The 23432-nt window shown below is 50.2% G+C and overlaps 1 protein-coding gene across 13 annotated transcripts in view; it reads right to left on the bottom strand.

Annotated features, from left to right (window-relative positions):
• NAV2 (neuron navigator 2) overlaps positions 1-23432 on the bottom strand; it is a 712574-nt gene that overhangs the window by 55762 nt on the left and 633380 nt on the right. For 5 of the 13 annotated variants that reach the window (XM_082747350.1, XM_082747349.1, XM_082747356.1 and 2 more), the window contains 8 exons: positions 20820-20961; positions 12046-12337; positions 10619-11321; positions 7029-7496; positions 6313-6378; positions 4862-4906; positions 2085-2245; positions 297-485 (listed from right to left, as the gene is read on the bottom strand). In XM_082747350.1, the coding sequence (XP_082603476.1) occupies positions 297-485; positions 2085-2245; positions 4862-4906; positions 6313-6378; positions 7029-7496; positions 10619-11321; positions 12046-12337; positions 20820-20961 (2066 nt within the window). The remainder of the gene's footprint in view (positions 1-296; positions 486-2084; positions 2246-4861; positions 4907-6312; positions 6379-7028; positions 7497-10618; positions 11322-12045; positions 12338-20819; positions 20962-23432) is intronic. The other 8 variants (XM_082747353.1, XM_082747358.1, XM_082747354.1 and 5 more) reach the window with 5 other exon arrangements.

The following is a 23432-nucleotide window of genomic DNA, read 5'->3' as shown; positions in this document are numbered from 1 at the left end:
GCTGAACCTCAAGATGGAGGCTCATGCCAAGAAGTTGTGGCCTGAGTCCAAGAGGGAGAAGCCTAGAGTAGAACACGGTCCGCTCCAAGTTCACTCGAGTTTCTTCAGCAGCTTCTCCCCCACCCCCCCATGAGGTGAATGAACAACCAGACCCCTCTACTCAGAGTTCGCCAGCCCCAACCCCCAGAGTGAGAGAGAGCTGGGAGCACTTCCACGTGGGCTCTCCGCTCACGAATGCGGTATGGAGGGCCATTCACCACAACGCAGGACCTGAGACGGTAACCCTCCATGCTTGCCTTCTTCAAATCCATCCCGGAAGGAGCCCGAGCGGCTCATGGTTCTGCTCTTCTCGTCCAGGGACACGGAGCTATTCCGGAATCGGCTATCAGTGTACGGGTCATACTGCCCGTCGGCATTGGAGAGGCTGTGGGTCCTCAGCATGGTTGGGTTGGACAAGCTCATCTGAGTAACGGTGGTGGGACTCGCTGGAAAAGAAAGGAAGGGGACTGAAAGGTGGGAAATTCATGTCTCTCTTCAAGTCCTAGATGGGGATGACGAGGGGACTGATGAGTATCGGCCATATCTGTCCCTGCCGACTTCCCTCCCTCGTCTGTTTTCTAGAAGGCTATCACATCCACATTTAAATAAAACACGGAGAGCTAAAAATAAGGGAGGAAAGGTGGGTCATTTCCAAAGCAAGTCTCTGGGCCTCAGCTTTCCAACTTGGCACGTTCCGACAAGCCAGTGTCACCTTCCAGGCATGAGCTAATTACTCCCTGGGCTCATCTGGAACAACTCCCTCTAAAGCCAAAGCCCAAAATAGTCCAACCGGGCTTTTGATCAAATGGGAAGCATTTGTGCATGACAAGAAACTCCTGCCTCAAAGAGTTAGGGCTGGGAAAGAACAACATGAACACAGACCTCACTGCCTCCAATGGGGCATGCTTGTAATGGCGCTTAAAGAGCTTCAGGGCAAAGGGGCATCTCCCCTCCACCTTGGCCCCAACAGGCTTTTTTTTATTAAAGTCCTGTCCATGTCAATAACATACGGTATTTCCAAAGTATCTCCCTGTTCATTAAAAAGGAAAAGTGAAGTCTTACTTGATGATAAGCCACACCTGTCCTTAAAGAAGCCGTGTTTATTATTCGCAATAATCAGAAAAGGCCTCCCTTCTAAAGAGCAAGATGAGAGTGGGCAGGATTTTCCCTCCATCAGTCTTTTAGGGCTCAGCTCCCATTCTTCCTGGTAATTCTAGCCAGGACGGATCTTCCCTTTTCCTAACTATATATAATACCTGCTACCTGATCATTGTCGGTTTTTACACAGTTTCAGATAAAGCTCTGGATTGTTCTCTTACCCTGATTACGAGTCTGTGTGGGTGTGTTTGTCTCTCTGAAAAAGAATCCATTAACATGTCAGCAGGGGCTGTCTTACAAATTCTTCTCCTCTCCCCACTGTGCCAGTCAAAGCATTATGTCAGGAGTAGGCATTTCCAAGAGTATGTGTTCACTCAAAACCGGATCTTTATTTTCCAGCTTAATAGAGCCATGCAGAGGACCAGACACAGGGTATGCTACAACTTTTTAGATAGAAACCTACGTCTTCAGAGGTCTTAGAAACAATTCATTTTTCTCAAAAGTAGAATGGTTAGGGCACCTGGGTGGCTCAGTGGGTTAAAGCCTCTGCCTTCGGCTCAGGTCATGATCCCAGGGTCTTGGGATCAAGCCCTACATTGGGCTCTCTGCTCAGTGGGGAGCCTGCTTCCTTCTATATCTCTGCCTACTTGTGATCTGTCAAATAAATAAATAATAATAAAGTAATCTTAAAAAAAAAAAAGTAGAATGGTTTGCTCTTTACTATAACCCTACCTACACCTACCATATAAATACTGATAAGAGTACCCAAACCTTTTCTCTTCTTTCTCTTTTGCTATTACTTCCCTATAATCAAGTTCCATTGCGGAGGGCTCATGAACATGGAGGGCTTGACCACTTGGCAATGACCACAGGCCTCTTTCAAAATATAAGATTAACCTCTGTCCCCCAGGGCTGATTGCCACAGCTAACTGTCAGTGGCTACTCACCAAGCTGGGAGAAGTTGAATCTCGTTCCCGAGGGAGACGTGACGCTGGAGCCAGAGGAGAAAGGGGAATTGGCAGCGGGGTCCTGCAGGCCTCCTGCAGAGTGGGACCGTAACCATTCTTTTGCGTCTTCTTGGGTGCGAAGCTGGGAGGTGGGAGTATACCTGGATAGACAGAAATTATGCTGGGATTAACTGTGAACGAGACTTATGAACGTGAACTCCGGGGAGCTGGTGATAAATAGATGGAAAAAAAAAAAAACCACAGAGCCAAAGATGATGTTTAAAAAAAAAAAAAATCACATTACTACATATCCTGAAACTTATGAAGTTTCTCCAAACCTTTTTTTGCTACTTGGCTGCCTTTGGGGAAAACTGCAATTCTTTTTAGTGCGGAGGATAAAGGGAGCAAGATCCGTAAATGCTCAAAGGAGCCGTCCCTGGGCGTATCTGTAACATGTTGATTCACGATAGTGTCATTTCAAAGCCCCCACCTTGACAGAGCTGGAGCAGCAGAAGGAGCTGCTGTCAGAGCTTCGAGGGAGTTTTAATTCGATAGCTCATGGCAGCCGCGTTCTCGGGCACATGTAAGTAGCCGCGAGTCCCGGCGTATCAGAAACCAGACGCTACAGAAGGCGTGACGACACTGATACTTGTGTCCGCTGCAACGAAGCCTCGGTAAGTCTCCGTAAAAGGAACCCCAAATCACTGGGAGCCACAGACGTCCCGGGACCCAGCTCCTCACTTATTACTTAACAGGTCTGGCAATGGTGTACTCAAGGTCCCCATTGTGCCGGGTGCCTGCACAGGCATCTCGCCAACACCTCCCACCCACCCGGCCATGCAGAGGCTACTATCCCCATTTTACACGGCAAGAAGGGGAGGGCCTGCCTCGTATCACGTGGTGACATTTCATCCATTTTACATCTGATTCCAAAATCCATGCTTTTCTCATCATGCCCACAGGCAGCATCTCAAATTTCGGAAGTGCCCTGTGGCCAGAGTACCTCTGGACTTACACACAGATTACTGTGGGGTGACTACTGATTATAGAACCAGAGGGATTCTCTGGACTCGAGAAGAAGAGTTGCTGGTATCTTGGCATTGTGCGTGAATGTGGGGGGGGGGGGTGGGAGGAGCTAGGAGGGACAGGCAGAGTGTATCTGCTGTAGGTGATGGACATACAATTTTCTGGGTCCCACCAATTGCATGAAGATAGCCTAGCATGTATCTCTATTCTGAAATTTAAAAAAACAATTTAGGGGTGCCTGGGTGGCTCAGTGGGTTAAAGCCTCTGCCTTTGCCTCAGGTCATGATCTCAGGGTCCTGGGATCGAGCCCCGTGTCGGGCTCTCTGCTCAGCGGGGAGCCTGCTTCCTCCTCTCTTTCTGCCTGCCTCTCTGCCTACCTGTGATTTCTCTCTCTGTGTCAAATAAATAAAAATCTTAAAAAAAAAAATTTAAAGCTACATCATTTTGATAGAATAGATCCACTGGGGGGGGGAATATATATATACACACATATTTAAATTTAAAAATTTAAAAATGTTATTCTTTAGAGGGATTAGCTTCCTAGATAATTACACTTTAGAGGCAAGAGTAGGGACTCAATGTCAAACTCATCTTGGGAGTGGCATGAACTGAGTATTATTAGTCTGAAGCCCTCAGAGGCACGAAGAAAATCGTGAAGCACAAAAGGCCTTTGCCAACCCCTCCCTCTATGGCCACAGTGCTGAACTTCCTCCCGCAGAACGTCTGTTGGGGCATTTTCAATATTCTTATTCTTAAATTCTCAGAATTGGCTTTCCTCGAGTCCCTACTGAAAGGCAGCATTGATACCTACCTCACATTATTGCTCAAAATGCTCTCAGCCTTAAGAGCTGCAGGTTATTAACCACAGACATACATGACAGCAATGAAACATTTCATTCCAAGTTCCTTTTTTTTTTTGCGAAAGCACTTAATGCCTAGTGCAGTGTGAAGCAAATGCTACGAAGAACGAGGTGTTCAAAGAGCAGGGAAATGACAGCGGCAACCATCAGACAGTAGGACCGTGGGGCAGGCGTTAGAACTGGAGTCCCTCTGGTTGGCAAAGGGAAGGAGCTGGCGTGAGCAATGGTGACTTCTGGCATCTTGCTTAACCAGGACTTGCACCAAAAATGATCCACGACTTAACGATGAATGAAAGGACATTCCTTCCCGGTAGTCTTTTCTTTATACCAAAGCCAATCATCACACCCGTTGTCTTGTTGGGCACCGAAAACAGACACAATTTTCAACGAGATACTTATAGGAAAGACAAAGCCCCCGGCTTTATTAATTTTCTATGGCCCCCAAAGTTGAATCTTTTCCAACTTAGGGAGCTTTATTTCTCTTCTTTGCCATGTCCTGGCTAACCAACGTGCCAAAAGTCACGTCCTTTCTTTTGGAAGACAGCCGTGAGCGGAACGGTCAGGGTGAAGGGCTCCCTGAGGGAACCCCGTGGTCCCAGGAGAGGCTGTCTCTGCTCTCTGGGCTTGCCAAGGGGTGTTCCTCATGAGATGGCTTTCGCCATAATAAGCCTGAAAAAGCACAGCCTCTGCCCAAGCAAAAAAGCCGACAGATGGAGCAATGGGAATGAGAGGGTGCCCGGGGAGCCCCCGCTTCAGAGGGTCCTGCTGCGGTGGCCAAAGCGGGGACCCCAGTCCAGCCCAGCCCTCAGCCCTCCCCCAGCCATGAGAGTCACGCAGCCAAGCCCCAAAGCCACACCAGATGGTACGGAGGGAAGGAGGAAGCGCAGATACCTGAGTCCTTTTTTAGGCAAAGTGTTCCTATCAAGGTGCGGGTCACTGTAGGAAAGTTAAAACAAAAATGAGAACTTCAGAGAAGCACAGGGAAAGCAGGCAAGGGAAGGAGGGAGAGGCTAAAGGGGGGCCGGAGATCTGGAGCAAGAGACTCACGGCACCACGGAGCGCTCCCTTCTATCCAGTGGCACATGCAAGACATCCACATCCACGGAAAACAAGAGACACCTGATCCTGGGCCTGGCCGACCCCAGCGCACACCCCGAGGCACCAGGAGGCCCGAGACAACCACTGGACCCCAAACTTCCTCTTTTGTCACAGATGCAAAGCAAAACTCAGGGGCTGCCCCAGGTCGAAGCAGAGCCCACACCTGCTGCTGCCCAGTCACCCAGGCTTGCACCAGCACCCCTGCTTCTTGGAGAGAGAGATGCCAGCACCCCTGCGTCTGACCCTCCCCAAATGCCATTGACGATGACTCCATGTGAGAGAAGGGACTTGCTGGAGGGTGTCAAGAGGCCAGCAGTCTGCATATTTGGAATTCACCTGGAACAATATGAATTCCAGGTCCCTCTTAGTTTGGTGTAGCTTGGTGAGCAGCCCTGGGCCCGAGTGCGGGCAGGTTTCAACTTGCCTGCGGATAAAGTCAAGGCATTTGGATTTCCAAAGAACAAGGTTTTAAAGGCTTGATCTGTTGAGTCTGACAAAAACAAAGTTTTTGCCACGGATGGGGTGAAGGGGATTTTCATTAATATTTTTTTCCCTACCATGAAACAACATCTGGTTGTTGTATTTGGCCAAGCTGAGGCTCCCCCACAAACTGGAGGTCAGTATCCACCTCTGAGGCCCACCCACAGGGCAGCTAGGGGCAAGCGAGCCTCTAAGTTCGCAGAGCCTCACCCCTCCATGTCCTCTTTTTCACGATCATTCCAGGAAACAGGCACACAGAACACAACAGCCTGGGAGACGCACCAGCCAAATGGCAGGAAAGGATTTTCTGGAAGGGAAGGGAGCCAGCTGCGTGGGGAGTAGGGGCAGGGGAGACAAAGGTGAGGGCTCCGCCGCACAGTGGGTGGGAGATCATTTCTGGGCTGGGAGGGAGATGGGGGAGAGAGGGAAGAAAGGGTAGGGAGCTGGGAAGCAGGAGCATGCCACAGGAGGACAGAGATGCAAGGGAGGGCGTCTGCCGCCCCAATTCAAGCCCCAGTTCCAGCGGCTGAGCTTCCTTCCCAAGCTGGGGGGGGGGACGGGCTGGCCCAACTCCACCGCTTCTAGGGCTGGGGTGGACAGCGGAGCAGACCCTCCCTGGCATGTCTGGGGTCACAGCGTACAGCAGAGCCACGAACACAAGCGGCAGCCTCAGGCCAACAGCCTCACACAAGACGTCTGGCTTGACACGGATGGACAGAGGAACCTGGAGGCTCGGTGGGCTCCCAGGCCTACAATGTCATTACCTGTCCTGTTTCCTGGGCAGAGTACTTCTGCAGAACTTAGGGCTAGCAGCAGGGGAAGAGAGAGGGCTAGAAGTCCAGGCAGGTAGAAAATAAGAGAAGGAACATTAGATGGGAAGAAAGGGGAGGGGTCGGACACACACAATGATTAGACATTTTTTTTTTCCTCATTCCCAGCGCGCATCCCGGCGTTCTGGCCTACGTGGAGAACAAGACACACAGCACGCTGCAGTGGAATCCGGGGCTCTGAGGCTGCTTTGAGTGTCTCGATCACTCTGGCTGGCAGCCCTTTAATAGGAGGGTGCCTGCCGTGACACCCACCAAGTCCACCCCACTGCCTAGAAACGTCTCCTGCCACCCGCTCTGCCTGCACAATGACAAGGGTGAGGGGGGACGAGCAGCTGATGAACGAACAGGATAAAATGGAAGGACCTCCAAGGAGGAATGCCATGTCCAACGGGAGCATTAAATCTGCAGCCCTCCCTCCATCACCGCCTGCAGCTCCAAGCATGGAGAATAACCGCGATGGAAAAGGTAACAGGAAGGAGAGCCGAGCTGAATTCCATCCCAGCCTGGCTTCCCCACGGGAAAAAGACAGCAGTGGTTAGAAAGAGCACACTCTCCCAGGCAAAGGGGAACTAACATTTGGGATTCCTAACATAAACCCTTTGACTTGCGGGAGGGTGTCTCTCCAAGAGATACAGGCGCACGGCACCAACCTCTCCGACAGCGTGGTCTTCACGCTGTTGGTTCTGACGAAGGGAGTCAGGGAGTCGTCCTTAGAGGAGGTGATGAGGCCCGTGGAGGAATTGTGACTCAGCCCCCCTCCGCTGCTGAGGGAGATGTCAATGGACTCGCAGCTGGTATGGAGGCTGCTGACCGACTGGAAGCCCAGGCCGTCCTTGCTGAGCGCGGACGAGCTGCTGGCATTGGTGCCCCAGGTGAGGCTGTTGGAAGGGCCCGAGTGGGCTGAGCTGGGGCTGGAGGCTAGAGGAGACTGGTTGATATCCAGATTTTTGCTGTAGAGAGGACTGCTGCTTCCGCTGCTCAGGACGCCACTGCCCGAGGGGGACTCTAAGTTACCTTGCTGGGCCGAGGTGGCATGAGGATTGGAGATCACCACTGAGTTTTTCATGGTGTCTGCTGTGGCAATGGGCACTTGCTTGGTAGGCTTCCCACCAAAGAGTCTGTGAAGAGACAAAGGGTTGTGCAGGTTGAACAGCCAGCAACGAGGGGTGCCGAGCTGTTAACGGTGGGGCACAAGTACAGGAGCGCTAAGACTCCTGGGGAGGGGCACAGTCATAGCTACTGAAATGGCTAATGGTGCTCCTGCTGGGAAAGGACGCCAGTGTCTCACAAGGCTCCAGCTTCAAGTTCGAGGCTGTAGCCTAGACCCTTAGGGCCACGTGGAATAATTTTCAATAGGCCTAGCCATGGTGGTCCCAGATCTTGCTTCCCTTCATTTCCATAAATAGGGTAACTAGAAAATTGCCCCAGCCCTGAAACATCTAGAGGAAAAGATCTATCTTCATCATCTTTGTATCTGAGACCTCAGGCACAAAGCAGGTACTCAGTTCAGTTCCAAAGGTTTCGGTTGTTTGGTCTCTAAGAATGACATGAACTGATCAAGAAGACAAGTCTAGATCTGGATGCGGGGGGGTGGGTGCTGGGAAAAGTATCTTCCCGGATTTCTCCTCAAGTGATGGCCCATATGAAAGATGGTAGGCTAGTCCTACCCAAGGATCTACACAGAAATCTTGCCGGGGCATGAGATGTAAGAGCAGATGCCCTGGGTCTTGGGGACAGACATGTCATTCCATGTCATCCCCCCGCTGATGACCGGAAATGTACTGCCAGAAAAACAGGGAATGGCCCATGGGCCTCTCTCTTCATTTGGCAATAGGACTCTGTGAAGAATGGCAGAACACTGTTAAAGTCCAAGGATGGAGACATGCTCTAGCAATGCCAAGTCATTCCATCCACCAAACCCTGCTGGAACGTGCATCTCTGCAGGGACAAAACCACGACCTATCTTGAGAAACAGGTAAAGACAGGCAGGTCACCTTGCACCCAGCGACTCCGTGGTAGGAGTCTCATCTTTGTTCTCTCCCGGGAGTCCTTACAAATCCCAATTATCGTAAAAACAAACATACGCACACATAACTAATCTTCACTATGGTATCTGGTAACAGATTAGAAAATACTTTTTGGGGGCACCTGGGTGGCGCAGTGGGTTAAGCCGCTGCCTTTGGCTCAGGTCATGATCTCAGGGTCCTGGGATCGAGCCCTGCATTGGGCTCTCTGCTCAGCAGGGAGCCTGCTTCCCTTCCTCTCTCTCTGCCTGCCTCTCTGCCTATTTGTGATCTCTGTCTGTCAGATAAATAAATAAAATCCTTATTTAAAAAAAAAAAAGAAAATACTTTTTAGCCTGGCGACAACCAAAGAATGAGATATCCTCTGGAAGAATCTTGGCTTTGGTGTACTTACGTACTTCCAGTAACAGGAAGCTCCCTACTTCTAAGGGTAACTCACTCCACTGTCAAGCCCTTTCAATCACTAGAAAACCAAAATCCTATGCATCTTCTTTGTTGCATGTTGCCCCTAATTCTCCTCCATGTAACTACGCAGATAAAGCCCAGGCTTTTGTCTGTTGGTCCCTCCCGTCATCTGAAGAGCGCTATCACTGGATCTGAGATTTCTCTTCTCTGCACTAAGGCACAAAGAGGAAATTGAGAACACCTCCTAATGATTTAGAAAAAATGTAATTAACAGGATTTGGCTGAAAGTTGTTCAGTGTCGAGCCTCAGAATCTGCATGCATTTTCAAGTATTCTGTAACAGTAGCCTAAGGGTCCAGTAAAATACCTTTGTAGTTACTAAAGGAAATCTATAATACCAAAGAGCGAATGTTACATATACTACTTGAGGCAAGAAGCAGAGGATATTTTCATTTACAAGGCAATCTGTTAGAACAACAAAGAGCAGCCCGATAGGACCTTCCCCTGAAAAAACAATCATTACTGAAATTCTAATAATCAAGTCTAGACAAAGAACAGTGAACTGCTTCACCACACTTTTCCCGTGGCAGGCTTCTTCTGAAGTCTTTTCAAACATTCCTATTCACCCCCCAATAGGTGCACATAGTTTTTATTTTTCACTACTTAATTTTCTATCCGGGACTTAGACTCTTTCCTAGGATAAGCCATTTCCTGGGAATGGTAAGATAAGCTCCGTCCTATGCCGTTCCAGTTTGAGGACGGTTCAGCAGAGAGAAGGATGAGATGATACGAGCCATCAAAAGCGGTACACATTTAAAAAGGAACTGCTTAAAAAAAAAAACACTGTTTTCATATACAAAATTTCCATTCAGTGTGGAAATGTGGGAAAATGCCTTTTTAAGGGACTAAGAAATCAATTTCTCTTTTTCAGAAACACTTCTGCTTTAAAAGGTTTTTTTTGTCTTTTTTTTTTTTTTTTTTAAGAAAGCTAGAATTTCAGAAACAAATTTGGAATGAAGCATGCAGTATAAAAAAGTATGTGTGTGGTGGAGGGGGAGGATCCTGGGCTGGCTGAGAGAAGGATCTGGCTGAGCTCACGGTCTGGCATAATGATGTAGAATCTCAGCCACAGAATTAATAAGACAAGGGTGGAAAAAAGATCCTTTGCCTTCTCCTCATACGCCCACCTGGGGTCTAGGGGTGTATTAAGATCTCATCTTGGATGGTAGCTAGCTCTGGCTGAGCACCTACGATGGGCCAGATATGGCTACAAAAGTTAATATTCACATGCAATCTGGGATGCCTGGGTGGCTCAGTTGGTTAAGCAGCTGCCTTCGGCTCAGGTCATGATCCCAGCGTCCTAGGATCGAGTCCCACATCGGGCTCCTTGCTCGGCAGGGAGCCTGCTTCTCCCTCTGCCTCTGCCTGCCACTCTGTCTGCCTGTGCTCGCTCTTGCTCTCTCTCTCTCTCTCTGACAAATAAATAAAATCTTAAAAAAAAAAAAAATTCACATGCAATCTCAGGTAGGTGTTCCCATTTTACAGATGAGGAAACTGAAACAAAATTGTAAAGAAGGGATTCACGGTGGCTGATGAAAGCGGACTCAGGATTTGACCCCAGATGACAGATTCAGACACTTGAGTGTTTTCCTCCCCACATGGGAAAATAATCAGCTGAGTACAAAATTGCTGGCAGGTTCTGACTAAACAGACGTGGAGAAACAGGCTGTTTTCACCAACGAACAAAAAATGATTCGCTCAGGATGCCATTCCACAGACTCCAGCACTGCCAACCACCACTGACCCGCTTACCTGCGGAGCGTGGGAGAGGCCACGTCGGGGTACTTGGCTCCCGGCTGGAGGGTCGCCTGCGCCGCACTGGACACAGGCTGGGCAGCTGGGTTCACTTTCACTGAGTTACAGGAAGCCACGCTCTCGTTGTCAGAGGAGATGCCTTTCTCCTTATCGGTCTGGTTGACCAGGCCCGGCAGAGAGCTGCCCAGAGCCGTTTTGGAAGGCTCCCTCAGCTTGGGCACTGGCAGGCCCGCAGACTTACTGCTGATGTTGGAATCGATGCTGCTGGTGCTAGACCTGTTCCCAGCCCCATTGCGGCTGGTGGACTTACTGGGCCTTGGCAAACTCCGGTACTGCAAGTTGGTCCGGGAGCTGAGAGCCAGATACCCATCGTCCTGGTTCTGAGGCCCATCCATGCTCGTCTTCCGGCCGGTGGACCGGCTGACGAGTGCAGATGACTTGGGGATCTTGCCCAGTGTGGCTGACCTGCTGGTGACCGTAGCCCCGCTGGCTGTGATCATGGCCAGCCCAGCAGCTGAGCCGCTCTGCTTCTTGAACCCAAAACTGTTGGCATTGGCAGTGGGGGTCCTGGAACTGCTGGAGAGGGGCTTTTTGGACTCGTCGCCACTGCTGCGGCCTGCGTCTGACGGGGACCGCTTCACCTGGGAAGCTTTGGGAGACAGCCTTCCTTTCTCAGACACCTTTGCATCATCTGTTTTTCCTAAGGGAGAAAGCAGCAAGGTTAGTGTGCACACCAAGAACCCATCTGCTTACAATCATCCCCTCCGCCAAAGAACTGGTTCACTTTTTCCTTGGGGAAAGCAGTAGCCTTGGGAGGCAAAGGAAAGAGCTTTTTATAAAGATAATCTACCCACTACTGTCACCATGAGCCCTCTAGGAGATGTCAATGACTTCTCATTTGCAAACCAGCCTACATTTACCCAGAACAAAGCAAAACCGGCCAATCACTGGTACGTTTGGGCAAGAGATCCTGCCTTCTACTGACCTTTCTTCCTTCTCTGGCCATTTAAAGGCTCTCCTTAACATTTTCAGGGGGCATCTCTGCCTTCCTGCAAACACACTACTCTGTTTATACACGTCCCTAAATCACGGGCAACGTGAATGACATAAAGGCAGCTCGTAAACTGACGCCCTTGGAAAGCCTGCACACGCGTGTGTGGGCTCTTCCCTAGCCCCTGGTTAAGCGCACTCCATCCCCTTTGGCTGCTGAAGCACCTGCAGAGCTTGAGGCTGACACACGGACCTCTTTCCACATGGGAAAATGCAGGGATGCGAACCTTCCCGAAAGCTAGTCACTGGCAGATCTAAACTCAAAGAAGAAATAGCTGCCCTAGACGGGGACTGAAGCTCTTGCTCGAGTGTCTGCGGGTTTCGGTTTTCAGACCGACACAGGCAGAAATGAGACGGCACAGCCCCTCACTCACCGGTTCCGGGGGTCTTGAGCGCGCCCACTGGGGCAGCTGCCTTCGTCCTCGGCATGGTGACGCCCACCTGCGCGGTCATGCCTCGGCGCCACGAGCCCGTCTGCGAGATGACCGAACTCTTCTTGCCCGAAGTGCTTTTGTCAGACTCGTCAGACACGTCCGAGGGATTCCGCCTCCACTTGGACCCAGGTTCCATCTTTATGCCGCTGTCGGAGCCTCCGTCGGACTTCTTGACGTCATCGCCCGACCACAGGGACCCCCTCTCCACCTGGGAATGCTTCTCAGCGTCGGTCTGTGGATGAGACGCGGAATGAGTCCTTCCAGAATCCCAGGCCGGGAGCCCCTTAGCCCGCAGCGAGAACGCCAGCACCACGACAGACGACGACTAGAAAATGTCTGGGCCTTTACAGTCTGGTGATCTTGCTAGAAAGCCTGATTTTTTTTTTTTTTTTTTTTTTTTTTGGCTCGAGGAAAGTACAGAATATAACTATGTCCTAGAAGAGAGTAAGAAGTAGGAGGGGCCGGGGAAAAAGAGGGACAGAGCCCCACCGAGGAGAAACATGAGCAGACCGAGACGCAGCCAGGATTCAGCCACCAACTCTTTGCCGCTTGGTGACAAGCGCTTCTCACCCCCGAGACCTCTCTGCATCCGGCCCCCAGCCTCCTGGCCTGTTTCCCTTTGTTCTGTCGTCTTCCTAGCACAGCGCGGCAGCCTCACACGCCGACCGAGCAGGCAACGGTGGCGGCTGATTCCACGCCGCGCAGAGAGAGACAGAGGGGTTGGGAGGAGACAAACCCTCCAGAGCAGGGGTGCTGGCTCCCACCCTACTCCATTTATATGCCACTGCTTTGCTCCTCTTGCGGGATTTGGTTCAGACAAGGGCTATAATTAGCTAGCTTTCTTTGGAAGAGCCCTGACCTGCTGGCCATGGAACCCAGGAGGGGACAGAAGTGTGATGTTAATGATTCACCCCAGTGAAAAGGCACAAAGCTAACCAGAATGCTTTGGGAGCCTCCCTAGGGGGCCGGGGCCAGTCCGAGGGGATGACAGGAGGGCGAAATCGCGCAGTGAATGCTGGTGGCTGTTGTTAGCAACACTCAAGGCTGGCCACACCGAGTGACAAGGCCTGTGTTTGCTATACCTGACTAACAACAGTAGGCAACGCCATTAAGGCAGGAAATCACAATGATTACCCGGCAAGAATCTGCCCTAACTAATGCCTTTCACCCTAGAGTAATACAGGTATCCGTGCCTTCCTCTGTGGGTATATCAGGGTATGGGACAAACCTGAACACAGACAAGCCCCACTTAAGTCCCTTCTTAGTCACCACCACAGCCTCTCTCTCCCCCCTCAACCCTGCATCCTAAATTCCAGTTCTCCATCACAGCCACCCGAACGTGCCTTTCCTGGTTTGGTCGTGCCTCAAACATATACTGAGCTCTCTCCGGGTACTAGGCCCCAGAAGGAGGAGGGAGACAAAAGACTCACGCCCTGGCTGTGGGCAGCTCCCCCGCGCTCAGCTGTGGTAAGGGACCGAGACAGGGTGTTCCTGCCTCTGAGCACAGCGGGAGCCGCATCAAGGCTTGTTGAGTAAAGGAGGGAACCAACGAACTCGTGCTTTTCAAGGTACAGCAGCCTTCAACAAAATGGTCTCCGATCCCAACCACTCTCTGGTTAAAGAGCGTCCTGAGAAGACGTAGCTTTGCCTTCATCGCAGCTTTACAGATGAGCTGAGGCGTAAGTGACCCACTCCCTGTCCTAGCTACTCCAGCCCATGTTCCTTCCTCCGAACACTTTCAGTCGATTCCTTCAACCAGAGTTCCTCCAAGCCCGCCATCTGCAAGGCGCCATGGAAAGCCTGAGGATCCAAGTATCAGATGAAGTCCCATCCCTTCTGGAGCCTACAGTCCAGGGAAAGAGGCAGAGGTTGGCTAAGTAAATACAAATAAATGAGTAAAGATGAATTATGAAATTTTATAAGAAAAAGGACAAGGAGTAAGAAATAGAAGTACACTGATGTAATGCAGTTGATGAGGAGGAAGATGGGGGACAGTGGTCAGGCCTGTTTGAAAAGTGCCCTGAAGAGTGAGAAGGAACTTACTGAGAAGAGTTTAGGGAAGAGCATGCCAGGCAGGGGGGAACAGCACATGCAAAGGTCCTGAGACAGGGAAGAGAGTGCCTTTAGAAGCACTCAATCCATGAATATTTCCTGGGTGCCACCATACCCCAGACAAACTTATGGGGCCCGGGACCCCATTGTAGTAAATGAATAAGAACAGGTACAAGTCATTAACTTCCTGGAGCTTATGTTCAAGTACATTCTGACACATTCCAATACACTCCAGGAAATACTGAAAACTTAGCACTTAACTACCATCTGGGTATTAGTTATTATTAGTTATGCTTTACTTATCCTATTCCTTATTTTCCCTAATCAGATTATAGTGATGCTAAGAGTAACATTTATTAAGCACTTACTATGTGCTAGGCACTGGGCCAAGGTGCTTCTCATGAATCATTTAATTGAATCCTCAACAAAAATCCATGAGGAAATTACAGTTCATATTATTACTTAACCTATGAAAACCAAGGCACAGAGTAGAAAAGAAAACTGCCCAAGACTGACTTCCAAGTGAGGAAGTGGCTATCCAAGGATTCTAGGAAGTCCTAAAATCAGAGGCCAGATTTTAACCACTATGCAACACTGCCTTCCTGGAGAATAAGTCCAAGGACAAGAGACAGTTCCACACGTCTCACACAACACCTCATACAATACCTAACCGAGTAGATTCCCCTTCCATACTGGCTGGCTGTGCCCCAACCCCAGCCCCAGAGCAGCTCCAGCCTAGCCTCTGGGTGCGACCCCAAGACCTCTGATTTACCCAGTGACAGAGAGAATGCACATGGTCTTGGCCCAGGACTATGACTTCAATCTTACCTCTAGAAAGAACATCCAACCATCACAGCCCCAACTAGGCCCAGCACAGTAGCCTTCCCAGCACTACTCTGCATAGCAGGCCTAGGAAACTACCGGTTTTAAGTTCTCAATTCCTTAACAAAACCTTCCTGGTTTATGTGCCAGATCATGAAGTAGCATCACTAGGGATCAAAAGATGAGAAAGTGGGGCACCTGGGTGGTTCAGTCGGCTGGGCATCCGTCTTTGGCTCAGGTCGTGATCCTGGAGTCTTGGGATCAAGCCTGGCATGGGGATCCCTGCTCAGTATAGAGTCTGCTTCTCCCTCTCCCCCCTCAGCGTGTGCTCTCTTGCTCACTCTCTCTCTCAAATGAATAAATAAAATCTTTAAAAAAAAAATGATGAAAAATTCCCAGCCTCTCTGGTCGCAGAGCTGACAAGTGAAGGGCAGCAAGACAGCTGCTTGGGGAGGTAGAGCTGTGTTCTTCCCTTGGCTCTCCATGCCTTCGTCATTTGTTCTCCTTTCCAACGGCTCCTAATTTTGGAAAGATTTTCCTATTGTCCCTACCTGGAAGTCCACTCGCTCATTTGACATCCCAAAGGGTAGGTAGGGAAACAACCAAACTCAGGTGGGGAGAAGGCCTGCAATTTTGGAGGTTGGCCACGGACGGCCCACAGAAGGGAGGCTGATCTGCAGAGGGAGAGGGTGGAACCAAGGTCGGCCACATGGCCTGACGTGCGGGGGAGAACATGGGCTTGGAGTCGGACTTCATGTACTGGGTGCTCCCTCCTCTGGAGGGAGTAGGTTACCTCCTCTAAGGTCATGACCTGTGTATAAAATGGAGATGCAAGAGACAGGAGTCTTAGAGGGCACAGAGTTGTCACCAAATGTGGAGGGACTCAGTCTTTGTTACCAACTCTCCCACCTCCGAAAACCCCCAGTATCTGCTTGTCTTTATTCCATTTTTGTTCTGCATGAGGGTGAACAAGGCACTCGTCTTTTCTGCTCTTGGGCCACAAGCCTCTAGAAGCCAGGACACTGCCCTCTTCCTGCCCACATCCCCTGCAGGTCAGGACGCTGAACTGGCTCAAGTTTCGACTAGAGTCATCACAGAAGTAATTACCAGCATCAGAAGTGGTAGTACCACAGCCATTTCCAGGTCGGCCTTGTGTCCTTCCGCATATATTATTAGCTCATCTAACCCTCTGAGCTTGTCCTATTATCCATATGTGTGACAGACTAGCAAAGTACAGGGAGAGAAGAAGGACAGTGACTTGCCAACAGTCACAAGCAGCAGCCCCTAGCAGGTGGGCTGCCCCCAGCCAAACCCTACCCCTACATCCAGACCAATAGCCAGAGAACAACCAAGACTCAAAGCCTCACACAGGACAGGAATCCCTGCCACAGAACTCAGAATTTTGTTTCCTCGAGTAGCAAAAACTAAACTCACATGGAATTATCTTCCTCCCCTTGTATACTAAAAACTTCACAGGCAGTGAAAATTAAAGGCATTTTGATACATGCCTCTTTGTATCTTGGCACCTGGAATGGAACCTTGCATAGACTGAGGGGAAATACTGAATGACCAAGGACATGAATGGACAAATGATCACGTGGGAGAGAGAGGTGTTTGTCACAAGTCCTCTGCCACCAACACACTGCCCTAAAAATAAAATGCTGCAAAATATAAAATGAATTGCAAGATATATTAAGAACACAGCCAAACTTCCGTTACTGACATGAATGGAGGGAGGGAGGCAGAGGGACAGGTAATCTAGAGGAAGGAAGGAAAGAGGGAAAAAGAAAAAAAGAAACTGAGTACTTACTAAGAATGAGACACCACGAGAGCATGTTCAGATGAAGTAGTTCCATGTCACTACCACACTCCTCCTTTGAGACAAGTCTCACTGCTGTGACTTTACAGACCAGGAGGCAGAGGCCTGAAGAGGCTGATCAGCTTCTCTGAGGATACCATAAAACCAGGAGCTCACCCCCTTCTCCCTGACCCCACAACCTGGTTTGGCTGCCCAGACTCACCAGTCCTCATGGCAGAAGTCCACTGAAAGGCTATCAGACCTCAAGCTAGAAGATTCTCTGCCCCGCCGGGGAGCCGTGATCAGAGAGACCTGGGGCTGGACACCTGGGCACGTGCGTCCCATCGAAGGCACCCTCGGTGCCTCTCAGCATCCTCCAGGAGGACAGTCACTCACAGACGAAGGGGGCTCTTGTCTCCCAAGGACAGCTTCTCTGTGATCTGCTCCGCTAACAAGGCTGCTCCTTAGGCTTCTGGACCACGACTTCCCTGTTCCTTGGATGGGTTTCCTTTTCACTTTTCCTCAGAAGCTCTTCCGATGTGCAAACCTGGCCAGGCAACCTGTCCTCAGCCTACTTTCCCGGCCTGTCTGCCGGCTGCTTCTTCTGTCTCTCCCCGCCTTGCCTGGGACACTGCGCACTCCCCGTTCGATCGGGGGGAAACCAGTCTGTGACAGAAACCTGAGCGAGCCCTGGGGAATGATGGCAGCACACATCTTCCCGTTGCCTGGTGCTGCTCTGAGAGGAGTAATGGCCCTTAGCTTTCCTCAGAGTGGGATGAGGGGAGGAGGGGACGAGGCTGCAATTTACGCTGATTCAAATATTTGGAGATACTCCCTCACAGGAACAAAGGGATGCCAGAGAAACCACCTTCCTGGGAATCTCAGGAGCTACTGGTGCAAGTCCGCCTTTATTTTATTCCACGAACTACTGGCTTAGTTTTTATCTCAATATTTTAAACTCAGGTAGCGTTCTAGCAAACAACAATAACAACAACAAAAAACAAAAAAAGCAAAAGCAAAAAACAAACCAACCCAATGAATATTAAACTCCTTCCGTCCCTTGAAATCAACCTTCTGCACCAGCTCAGAAGACATGTTTGTGCCATTCTTGAACCTTTTCTGATGTGACATTTTCTAGATGAAAGCAAAGAGTTGGTCAGAGAGGAGGGGGCGCTGCCCTTAACCAAATCTGAGTCTATCAGATAGGAAATCATTTGTAAATGCCTGATGTTTACTCTGTATCAGTGTGGAAAACAGATGCCCGGGTCCTACGGTCCTACCTTGGTGGGAGGGAAACAAAGACAAGAGATTCTTCTGATAGTGTTTTGTTGGCTTAACTGACATCTAAAAGCAAGACTGTTCCTACCTTTCAAGTAAACAAAAGAGAAACCTATTGATTTATTCATCTCTCCCTCTCTCCCGGACCCTCCCCACAACCTTCTCTGTCTGTCGGTCTCTCTCCTCTCTGGGTTCTCCACCTCAGGATCTAAGGAGAGTCTAAAAGCTTGTTATTGTTACCCTGAAATTAAAAAGACTCTCAGGAGGGGCGCCTGGGTGGCTCAGTGGGTTAAAGCCTCTGCCTTCGGCTCAGGTCATGATCCCAGGGTCCAGGGATTGAGCCCCACATCAGGCTCTCTACTCAGCGGGAAGCCTGTTTCCCTTCCTCTCTCTCTCTGCCTACTTGTAATCTCTGTCAAATAAATAAATAAAATCTTAAAAAAAAAATACTCTCAGGAAAAAAAAGAAATTAGTGTCCATGAGGAAAGCAAAAAAAGTTGGTAGGGGTAAGTGGCAGGGACACAGGCTGGCTGTGTTTAACTTGTGTCTAATCACTGATCAAACAGTGATCGCTCTCAAGCAGAGGGGCTTATGTATGGTTTTTTCTTTTCTTTTTTTTTTTTTTTAAAGATTTTATTTATTTATTTGACAGAGAGAGATCACAAGTAGATGGAGAGGCAGGCAGAGAGAGAGAGAGAGGGAGAGAAGGAACCAGGCTCCCTGCCGAGCAGAGAGCCCGATGCGGGACTCGATCCCAGGACCCTGAGATCATGACCTGAGCCGAAGGCAGCGGTTCAACCCACTGAGCCACCCAGGCACCCTGGTTTTTTCTTTTAAATCACCCTTTTAAAATGAGGTATAGCATTCACATACTCCATGCACAAAGTTAAGTATAGAGCCTGAACAGGCTTTATAAAATTAACCTACTTTCATAACTACCACTCACTCAGATCAAGATGTGGACTGTTATCTTCAGCCCCAACATCTCCTGCCTCCGTAATTTGGGTAGTGTTTTTCCTTCACCACCACCACCACCACCACCGCCATTCAACTCTCACTCAAAAATAACTAGAAATCCCGGAGAAAGTGCAAATTCAAGAAGTCACAGGCAATCCCAGAGGCGACACCCAACATATTTTCTCAAGGAGTCAACGTCCACATTTCTATGGGACACAAGAAATGACATGTTCTTTATTTAGCCCAGTCCTCTAAGAAAAAAACCAACCAAAAACAAAAACAAAAAACCTCTGAACGCATAGAAATTTCCAAAGAAGCTCCTGTCTTGCAGAGAAACAAGAGAGAAAGGGGGCTGGTGTGGGTGGGAGTGAGGGAAGAGAGCAGTGTCAGTTCTGCCCTCGCCCAGGCCTCTCTGGGAGACTGTGTCCCAAGCAGACCCTCGTGTGGCTTCATCGCAGCCAGCAGCCCCCACCGGTGGGAGGGACCCATCATGAAAAAGATCCCAGACCAAAGAAGCCAGTGCCACCACAGCTGACCGGTCCTTGCGCCGGTCAGTCCCACCTTGGGGACTGGCTAGGAGGGTGGCACCTCACTTTTCTGCTAGTAAAATGGGTTTCCTAGAACCAATCCCTCTGCCCACAAAGGAGCGCCGTGAGGCTGAGTGAAAGCAACCACGTGAGTCCACTTTGGAGCAAACAGAAGGGAGCACGGTATCGGGAGACACACAGTCTCAGAGACATCCAGTCTGGGAGTTTTAAAGTAGGGGCGGAAAACTCCACCACCTTGGGGTCTGGCAGGTATACTGAAGGGCGCAGCTGGCCAGGAGCAGCTGGGACACGCTGGGACACGCTGGGACAAGGGCTCCCTGTCTGAAAGCGGCAGACACTTGGACACCTGTTGATTGTTGCCATGTGGAGAATCTAGGCTCAAGAAGGCAAAGCATTCTGATCTTTGAAAGAAATCAGAATCTCATTTTCATGTGAAATAATACAATTTTTAAAATTTGACATGGAATCAGGGGTGCCAGGTTGGCTTAGTCGGTTAAGTGTCTGCCTTTGGCTCAGGTCATGATCCCAGGGCCCTGGGATCGAGCCCCTCTTCCGGCTCCCTGCTTGGAGGGAGCCTGCTTCTCCCTTTCCCTGCTGATCCCCCTGCTTGTATGCTCTATTAAATAAATAAAAAAATTTTTAAAAACGAATAAAATTTGACATGAGACCTGGTTTAAAAGAAAAGTGATGCCATAAGCCAATGGACAAATATCACCATGAGGATGTGACCTTCAGACCAATAGTTCCCAACCTCTGGTCAGGACATACTGGTCTTCCATCCCGAGACTGTCAATGTTTGGTCCCACCCCATCACTCTGCAGAGATCAGCATGTACCCTGGACAGCGGCAGCTCACTGTGGCTAGAAGGGGCCACACACTCCAGACTAAGAAGGACCAAACAAGTCCAGCATCCTCTTTAAAAATAAATAAATAAATAAATAAATAAATAAATAAATAAATAAAACAAAAAACCAACTAAAAGCAGATTCTGAAATGAAAGCCCAGGAAGGAAATATGGTTTTACCAAGACCTTCACAGACAACAGTGAGGCTTCCCCATTTCTGTTTCTAGTTCCCCATTGCCTGACCTCCTTTCTCTGCAGGTGGAGGCCAGGGCTAGTGAGGGGCGAGCACAGGCAGCGAGCATGTGATCAGGCCTCATCTCGGACCTGGGGATCCCGCTCACCCTAGAAGGCCCACCTGGTCCTCAAGCCCAACGCGCCCTGCTGGCAGGGGCTGCTGGAGGAGACCTTTGCTTACCTGCACATCCAGGTTTTTTCTAGAGGAGGCAGGTGTGTTGGCGTAGGAACTGATGGAGGAGCTGGTGTTGATGTCATCGGTGCTGAGGTTGTCTATGGTGTCACTGATCCCACTGCTGACGGAGCTGCTGTCATCCCAGCTGCTGAGACAAACACATTCTGAGCACCAAAACCTCACGCTGGGTCAGCTCAGGCCAACAACACAGACAAGTGCATACCAGCCCCAAAGGTGCCTACAGCATAAAGCCCCAGACGAAGCTCTTCTTGCCTCTAACAAGACTCATCTCCAGGACACCATCTATCCTTGCTGTTCTGGACTGGGAGCTGGGCGAAGTGGGAGAGATGGACCTTCCCCCACAGGGAGGGTGGCTGGACAGAGGTGGCTGGAGACGCTCCCTGCCTCCTACCCCGTCCTCAAGTCCATCCTGGGAACTCTGCAGAAGCGAATGGCTACTTCTCAGACCTAGCGGCAGAGGATAAGCAGTGGGCTTGGGGACTATTGCTGGAAGCAGAGAGCAGCGCTCTCCTGTTGGGGACGGTCAGAGGGCAAACATGGGGTGCTCTACAAAGGTTCTGGACTCCACTCCTGGAGTCAAATCCCAGGGGAAGAAAAGCCTCAGAAGTCAGCAGAAACCTGTCAATTCTATTAGCACTTCTAACTCTAATAGCATCCCAGGATGCATCTAAAACAGAGTCCATTTCCCAAACCACAAATCCACCAAGGCCACCCCCAACCGCTCAAGTCCAGTCTCCAAGCAATGGTTCTTCTTTCTCCTCATTATCTCCCACTGCCACCAAGACTTTTAACCCATCTCCTGGTCTTACCACGTCTACCTACCAAACATATCCCCACGTGCCCAACCCTCCACCTCTTCTGCTGCTCCACACTTCCAGCTGGTCTCAGCTCTGCCTGGGCGACCGCCAAGACGCCACTGAGCCCCATGCCCCACTTGTCCCTAACAATTTGTTCTCCTCACAGCAGCCAGGACCATCCTTCTGAAACATGAATCATACCCTATGGGTCCGAGGCGTAATACCCTCCATGGGCTTCTTGGGCACTTAGAGCCCAAACTTGAAGTGACCACAAGCCTCCGATCCAGCCTCCCTCTCCAGCCCTGCCTCGTGCCCGCCTCTTCATCCCTCCTGGTTCTCATCCCACAGACTCTTATCCCTTCTATGCCAATCTTTAAAAGAAAAAAGAAAGAAAGGCAGGCAAGGTTGCATTAGACCAGACAGCCAGCAAAAGATGGACCAGGACCTGGATCCAGCCCTTCTGACTCCAGAACCACCTACTTTACTGTGATGCCAAACGGCTTTCTGTTGTATCAGCTTTCAGCACGCACCAGAACGGCAGGACACGGCTCATGGTCTCAGGAGAGGCAGAGGCTTAGAAGGTCTTACCCACGGGCCCGTGTCCACACTCCCACGTCCAGTGGCAGGCGCCAACCTCGCCGCTTGGTGAGCCACGTCCCCTCAACCTGCAGGCGCACAGCTCATACTTATCCAACCCTTTGGGGCTGAACTCCACTCAGCGGACAGACAGGGCAAGCTGCAACAGCAAGTTGCCACCAGCTGTGGACTCTGAACTCAGCCTCCTCCCCCCAGCTCATTCTTTGACAAGTCATAACACCAAAGCCTCAGTTTCTTTATGGGAGACCCGTGGATGACAGCCCGAGGCTGGCAACCATGTGGCTCTGCTGGAGGGAGCAGGACCTAACAGATGAAGAAGGGCCCAAATCGGCTCTCATGATGACAAATAAATAAATAAATAAATAAATAAATGGCCACAGGAGTCTTTAATTGCATCTGCTCTCTGAGGTTAGCAGTTTAATATATCTGCAATTTCCTATAATCCAGTGAAGAAGAAAGAGGATTGAAGGGAGGAGTGTGGCTGGCAGGGAGAAGGCGGGAAGTTAGTAACAGATGCCCATGAATCCAAGGCCCGGAGTTTTCGCTTTGAAATTGTACTCCCTCCTCCCGTATGGCCTTTCAACACCAAGCTGTTATGCCAGTGGGGCATGGGGCCCTTATTGGACACAAGCTGCTTTCCACATTGGTGCCCGGAGCATCTCAGAGCTACCCTGACTGAGCCGGCCCAGACAGGAAGAAACAAGTGACTGCCGCCAGGGAAGGTGGGTGTGGGGACCCCAGGGATGAGGATGAAGGCACAGGGACACCGAGGGCAGCCTGGGCTGAGCAAGAGTGGTCGTGGTGCCAGAAGCCCTGTCTATGGAGAACCAGCCATGTCCCCCTCCCTTCTGGATCTTTTGGGATACTGGCAAGTCTGTCTGGATGTAAAAATTGGTTACTTCAAACTTGGCCTTTCCCCCAGATTCAGGGTGTCAGTGATCTCGAGCCACCAAGATCAGAGGCAGTGCGTTCCAGGATGGGACTGGAAGGTGAAGTCGTTGGAGGACATGCCTGGGATAACAATGCTGCCCCAACAAGGGAACGTGGGCTAGACACTGGCTCTTCGGTGCCTCTCTTAGATTTTCATGGCATCCATAAACTTCTGAACAGATGTCAAGTGCTGAAATGATCTCTTTAACTTGGCCTAAGACAGCACTCCCCAAACCTGCATGACCACACAGAAGACGCCGAGAAGAATGGAGCA

This window comes from Mustela nivalis (assembly GCF_964662115.1).
Source record: "Mustela nivalis genome assembly, chromosome: 9".
NCBI classification, from domain to species: domain Eukaryota; kingdom Metazoa; phylum Chordata; class Mammalia; order Carnivora; family Mustelidae; genus Mustela; species Mustela nivalis.
The sequence above is the reverse complement of the archived record's forward strand: the minus strand, read 5'-3'. Positions and strand labels throughout refer to the sequence as shown.